The 7,092-nt window shown below is 48.5% G+C and overlaps 1 protein-coding gene across 1 annotated transcript in view; it reads left to right on the top strand.

Moving 5' to 3' along the window:
* Nucleotides 1-1,452: 1,452 nt before the first annotated feature.
* The window catches only part of SEC62 (SEC62 homolog, preprotein translocation factor), a 57,967-nt gene continuing 52,327 nt past the window's right edge, over nucleotides 1,453-7,092 (top strand). The window contains exon 1 of the mRNA XM_073578903.1: nucleotides 1,453-1,637. Within this exon, the coding sequence (XP_073435004.1) occupies nucleotides 1,602-1,637 (36 nt within the window). The 5' untranslated portion in view covers nucleotides 1,453-1,601. The remainder of the gene's footprint in view (nucleotides 1,638-7,092) is intronic.

The raw sequence follows: 7,092 nt of genomic DNA, 5'->3' as shown, positions 1-7,092 counted from the left end.
CAGGATGGATATATGGAGGAGCCAAGATGGATATATGGAGTGGCTAGGATGGATATATGGAGGGGCCAGAATGGATATATGGAGGAGCCAAGATGGATATATGGAGAGGCCAAGATGAATATATGGAGGGGCCAGGATGAATATATGGCGGGGCCAGGATAGATATATGAAGGGGCCAGGATGGATATATGGAGGGGCCAAGATGAATATATGGAGGAGCCAGGATGAATATATGGAGGGGCCAGGATGGATATATGGGGGGGGGCAGGATGGATATATGGAGGAGCCAAGATGAATATATGGAGGGGCCAGGATGGATATATGGAGGAGCCAAGATGAATATATGGAGGGGCCAGGATGGATATATGGGGGAGGGGCCAGGATGGCTATATGGAGGAGCCAAGATGGATATATGGAGAGGCCAAGATGAATATATGGAGGGGCCAAGATGGATATATGGAGAGGCCAAGATGAATATATGGAGGGGCCAGGATGGATATATAGAAGGGCCAGGATGGATATATGGAGGAGCCAAGATGGATATATGGAGAGGCCAAGATGATTATATGGAGGGGCAAGGATGGATATATGGAGGGGCCAGGATGGATATATGGAGGAGCCAAGATGGATATATGGAGGGGCCAGGATGGATATATGGAGGAGCCAAGATGGATATATGGAGGGGCCAGGATTAATATATGGAGGGGCCAGGATGAATATATGGGGGGGCCAGGATGGATATATGGGGGGGCAGGATGGATATATGGAAGGGCCAGGATGAATATATGGAGAGGCCAGGATGAATATATGAGGGGGGCCAGAATGGATATATGGGGGGGGCAGGATGGATATATGGAAGGGCCAGGATGAATATATGGAGAGGCCAGGATGAATATATGAGGGGGGCCAGAATGGATATATGGGGGGGGGCAGGATGGATATATGGAACGGCCAGGATGGATATATGGAGAGGCCAAGATGGATATTTGGAACGGCCAGGATGGATATATGGAGAGGCCAAGATGGATATATGGAACGGCCAGGATGGATTTATGGGGGGACCAGCATGGATATATGGAGGAGCCAAGATGGATATATGGGGGGGCCAGGATGGATATATGGGGGGACCAGCATGGATATATGGAACGGCCAGGATGGATATATGGAGAGGCCAAGATGGATATATGGAACGGCCAGGATGGATATATGGGGCCCGATCTGACCCCATTCACTTGCACTATGCTGTGTAGCCCAGACAGGTATAACAATGTGGGAGCACAGGCCACACTCAGTTATTGCAAGAAATAAGTAATTTATGACACCAGAACAGAAAAGCTGAGAAAGGGTTACTCGTGTGGTAGGGCCACTGGGCCAGTGAAGGAAAGGTTTCCTGTCCGCAGCACAGGACATGGCGGCGGCGCACTGCAGCCACGTCCTCCCGCTAGAGGCGCTCATGTCCCGAGCAGGCAGAGGAGACACCCGCCGCCGTGCCCGTCCTGCCCCTTCAGACCGGAGCCCCGGGGACGCGCTCTCTGCCCCCAGTGGCCGCGCGCACCTCTTAGAGACGCCCCCTCCACGTCACCAGACAGGCCGGGGCAGACATGGCGGAGCGGAGGAGACAGAAGAAGCGGATTCAGGTATCTATTATCCGGGATGGGGCTCTGCTCTGTGTGCGGGGTCTCCGCGGCGCTTCGGGCTGGGTGGAGAGCAGAGAAAGGGCCCGGCAGTGTGGGGTCCCTGCTCCCTCCCGTACTATGGCGGACACAGCAGGAGGCCCGGCTCAGGGAGGGGGAGAGCACCGCTGGGAAGAGTTTATATAACCGCGGAGATCGGTATGAGCAGTGTGCACTGAGACGTCTGGAGGATCCCCCATGTCTGTGTCCTGGATGGAGGGTCTCTGTGCCCTGGATGAGGGTGTTGTGGGGGAGGGGGTTGTGCTTTGTTTGGGAGGGGGCTAGAGCACTGTGCCCCGTATGGGGAGAGGGGGGTTGTGCTCTGTTTGGGGAGGATGGTGGGGGCTCTGTACCCTGTTTTGGGGGGATGGTGGGGGAGTCTCTGTGCCCTGGATGAGGGTATTGTGGGGGAGGGGGTTGTGCTTTGTTTGGGAGGGGGGTAGAGCCCTGTGCCCCGTATGGGGAGAGGGGGGTTGTGCTCTGGGGAGGATGGTGGGGGCTCTGTGCACTGTTTTGGGGGGATGGTGGGGGAGTCTCTGTGCGCTGGATGAGGGTATTGTGGGGGAGGGGTTTGTGCTTTGTTTGGGAAGGGGGTAGAGCCCTGTGCCCCGTATGGGGAGAGGGGGGTTGTGCTCTGGGGAGGTTGGTGGGGGCTCTGTGCACTGTTTTGGGGGGATGGTGGGGGCTCTGTACCCTTTTTTGGGGGGATGGTGGGGGAGTCTCTGTGCCCTGGATGAGGGTATTGTGGGGGAGGGGGTTGTGCTTTGTTTGGGAGGGGGGTAGAGCCCTGTGCCCCGTATGGGGAGAGGGGGGTTGTGCTCTGGGGAGGATGGTGGGGGCTCTGTGCACTGTTTTGGGGGGATGGTGGAGGCTCTGTGCCCCTAATGGGGGTGGGCATGGCGGCAGGTGATGGAGGCCCTGCTTTCCTGGGGTATCCACTGCAGCTGATAGATGTTTCCCAGTATTCCCAGTATGGTCGTGGGACTGGTTTGTCTACTGGTTATTATGATCACATTGATGTTCTAAGGGAATTTTTAGAGTTGGCGCAGGTGTGAGCACAGGAGGCGAGGAAGCACCTGCCAAAATCCCTAAAGACTCTTCTCATTTGTTAGGGTTACTGCTACTAAAGGATCCGTGCCAGATCTGGATTCAACTATGAACAGATCCTGGCGGCCCTATAAGAGATCTGGTCTTTGTGTCTTGGCCGCTGGTCCTGCTCCCTGGCACTACTACTTGATGGAAGTGCTATAAAAAAAAAAGTAATTCTAGCACAAATCCCTCTTGTGCTCCTCCAATACACACTAATAATAGCATAGTAATCCAGGGCTGAGTGCTGGGGACCACCTCCCTGATCTCCCCATTCACCTCAGAGGCCTGTCTGCTCTCCTGTTTTAGTAATTTATGGAACTCCTCCATATTAAACTAATGTTGCAAAATTTTTTCTAATACTCAGTTTTTTTCCTCCAGTAAATATATGAATAAATTTCATTGCTTAATTAAAGGATTTGTCCATGACTTTCATATTGATGGCCTATCCTTAGGATAGGTCATCAATATCTGATTGATGGCAATGCATCATCCGGCACCCCTATTGATCAGATGGTCCAAATGCCAGATGTGCTGAGTTGCGAATCTGCACAGCTTGTCCACTGCCTAGTGACTGTGGCCTTGTGCTGGCCCTTGTTGATTCGAATAGAGGGTGGGTCTCCAGTACCTAGCCAACCAACCTCTTTAAGACTGAGCTGCAGTTCAAGACACGAGGATAAAATGTACAGCACTGCCTGGTGAAAAAGGAGATGTGTCTTCAATAATCTGAATCCAGACCCTCCAATATTACGAGTATTTTAATAACCTACCCCAGTTACAGTGGTGAAAAAAAGTATTTAGTCAGCGACCAATTGTGCAAGTTGTCACACTTAAAAGATGAGAGGCCTGTAATTGACATCATTCATAGGTAGACCACAACTATGAGAGTCAAAATGATAAATCCAGAAAATCACCTTGTCTGACTTTGCAAGATTTTTTTTTTTTTTTAAACTTATGGTGGAAAATAAGTATTTGGTCATTAACAAAAGTTCATCTCAATATTTTGTTATAAATCCTTTGTTGGCAATGACAGTGGTCAAATGTTTTCTGTAAGTCTTCACAAGGTTGGCACACACTGTTGGTTGTATGTTAGCCCATTCCTCCATTCAGATCTCCTCTAGAGCAGTGATGTTTTGGGCTTGTATATGCTTCTTAAGAAGCCACGCCTTCATTGGCTAGTGGTGTACTTTTGATCATTATGCTGAGAGACCCATCCAATTTTCATCTTCAATGCCCTTGCTGATGGAAGGAGGTTTGCACTCAAAATCTCACGATACATGGCCCCATTCATTCTTTCATGTTCACGGATCATTCGTCCTGGTCCCTTTGCAGAGAAACAGCCCCAAAGCATGATGTTGCCACCCCTATGCTTCACAGTAGGTATGGTGTTCTTTGGATGCAACACAGCATTCTGTCTCCTCCAAACACGACGAGTTTTGCTTATACCAAACAGTTCTACTTTGGTTTCGTCAGACCATATGACATTCTCCCAATACTCTTCTGGATAATCCAAATGCTCTCTAGCAAACTTCAGAGGGGCCTGGACAAGTACTGGCTTTAGCAGGGGGATACGTCTGGCACTGCAGGATCTGAGTCCCTGGCGGCGTAGTGTTACTGATGGTAGCCTTTGTTACGGTGGTCCCAGCTGTATTCAGGTCATTCACTAGGTCTCTCTGTGTGTTTCTGGGATTTTGGCTCACTGTTCTTGTGATCACTTTGACCCCACGGGGTGAGATCTTGCATGGAGCCCCAGATTGAGGAAGCTTATTAGTGGTCTTGTATGTCTTCCATTTTCTTATTATTGCTCCCACAGAAGATTTCATCACACCAAGCTGCTTGCCTATTGCAGATTCAGTCTTCCCAGCCTGGTGCAGGGCTACAATTTTGTTTCTGGTGTCCTTCGACAGCTTTTTGGTCTTCACTTTGGTAGAGTTTGGAGTGTGACTGTTTGAGGTTGTGGACAGGTGTCTTTTATTCTTATAACAAGTTCAAACAGGTGCCATTACCACAGGTAATGAGTGGAGGACAGAGGAGCCTCTTAAAAAAGAAGTTACAGGTCTGAGAGCCAGAAATCTTGCATGTTTTTAGATGACCAAATACTTATTTTCCACCATAATTTGCAAATTAAATCTTGCCAAATCAGACAAGGTGATTTTCTGGATGTTTTCTCATTTTGACTCTCATAGTTGTGGTCTACCTATGATGTTAATTACAGGCCTCTCTCATGTTTTTAAGTGGGAGAACTTGCACAATTGGTCACTGACTAAATACTTTTTTCTCCCACTATATACAGCTTCATTATCTAGATCAGGAGTGCACAACCCGCAGCCCCCGATGCCATTCTGCATGGCCCCCGATCATATGGAAAGAGCAATGCTTGTCTGACAGGTTATCCATATGTGAGCACCAACACACAGAGTAGTGGCCAGTGGCTTAGGATCAGGGAATGGCAAGTACTAATGGTTAGAGATCATCCAAGGTTCGGTTAGACAAATGTACCCAAACCCCATTAAATTCAATGGCAAGCCAAACCAAATGTATACTCAACACCTTTTGGGGTAGCAAATAGCTAACAGCTAAAATTAGGGGCAGACACCATGAAAAATGGCATCACTTGACACACAGTAGAAATTTCCTAATAGCACAGCAGCAGTCAGCCATGTGCCATGCATGAGGTATCAGGGTCTGGCCCAGCATTTACAGCTTTGAAGTTTTAATTAAGACCTGGTGGTTAAGGAGCTGTGTAAGCCTTCTTTGCTGAGAGCCCTAATACCTCATGTAGCACCTCCCAATTTTTTTTTCCCAGTTGCACTCAGATGGCACAAACATCTGTGTCATAGAGTACTATTGGTATAAAAATGTAAGGATAGTAACACAGGTAGTTGAGGGAAAGTAGATGCAGACCTGTCTCTCTGGGATCAATACCTCTACAGGCAACACATATGAAGGAGACCCAACTTGGAGTCTCCACATTTCAAAAAATTGTCACACACCACTAAAGTGGCAAAAGTACTTTCCACAGAGTAGAAATAGTATAATTAAGCCTCTGACACACCTTCCGCTACAGGCAGCCCACCAGATGGGGAGATCCAACTTGGAGTCTCCACATTTCAAAAAATTGTAGCAACAGCAGGCACAGAAGCCACTACAAAAATGAGACAGACTGCAATGACGTGAGATTAATGCAAGACACTGAACACAACACCATCACCTAGTCTGCGACTGGGGTGCAAAAGCCATTGGAGATCCACTTGTTCATTTTGATGGAAGTTAGCCGGTCTACACTTTCAGGGGACAGCTGGCTGTGCTTATCCATCAGGACACCACCAGCAGCGCTGAAGACACATTCTGAGAGAACTCTGGCTGCCGGGCATGACAAAACCTCCACGCTATTCTTCGATTTTTGAAAACCAAAATGCTAAAGGGTCCAAATTCCCCCTGATGCCATTGATATTGAGCTTGAGGTACTCCTGCACCATCCTTTCAAGTCGTTCACAACATGTCAGACTTGTACTTGTGCACGTGCTTGTCTAAAAAAAAAAAAATGTGTGAAATGGCTCACAGAAATTGCTTATGCCACTTACACTGCTGCTGCTAATGTTTTTGTGGTGACGCCTTGATGTTCCTAGAGTTGGAAGTCTAGAACTGCAGTACACGCTGTGTGCCTCACTGCTGTCTTGGGAACAACCACTCTTAAAGGGAATCTGTCACCTATTTTTTTGCATATAAGATGCGGCCACCGCCATCAGGGGCTTACCTATAGCATTCGATAATGCTGTAGGTAAGCCCCTGATGTAACCTGAAAGAGAAGAAAAACTAGCTATATTATACTCACCCAGGGGCGGTCCAGGTCCGGTCTGGGTCCGATGGGTGTCTTCTAGCTCTTGTGGGCAGAGTAGAGTACTGCAGTGCGCCAGCATCAGAGCCGTGATTGGAAGCAAAGAAGAGGACGTCATCGCTAGAAGATGGGAGGCACCGGACCGCCCCTGGGTGAGTGTAAGTGGGTGTGAGTTTTTCTTCTCTTTCAGGTTACATCGGGGTCTTATCTACAGCATTACAGAATACTGTAGATAAGCCCCTGATGGCGGTGGCCACACCTTATATATGAAAAAATAGGTGACAGATTCCCTTTAACTAACGGTTTTGATGAGCAGATGTGGCTTCTTGATTCCTCACTGCAGCACAGTTTTATCCCAAACAATTTGGATCAGCAAATAGCGCCTCCTGGATGCACCAGGCATAGCGATTTTTAAGAGGAAATCTGGCCTTTGGATTCTTCACTGCAACATAGTTTTTGCTGAAACGATTTGGATTAGCAAATAGTGTCTTCTGC

Source organism: Dendrobates tinctorius, unplaced genomic scaffold (genome assembly GCF_039654945.1).
Source record: "Dendrobates tinctorius isolate UK_male_01 unplaced genomic scaffold, ASM3965494v1 ptg000060l, whole genome shotgun sequence".
NCBI classification, from domain to species: domain Eukaryota; kingdom Metazoa; phylum Chordata; class Amphibia; order Anura; family Dendrobatidae; genus Dendrobates; species Dendrobates tinctorius.
Note: the sequence above shows the minus strand (reverse complement) of the source record. Positions and strands in the feature narration are given on the sequence as shown.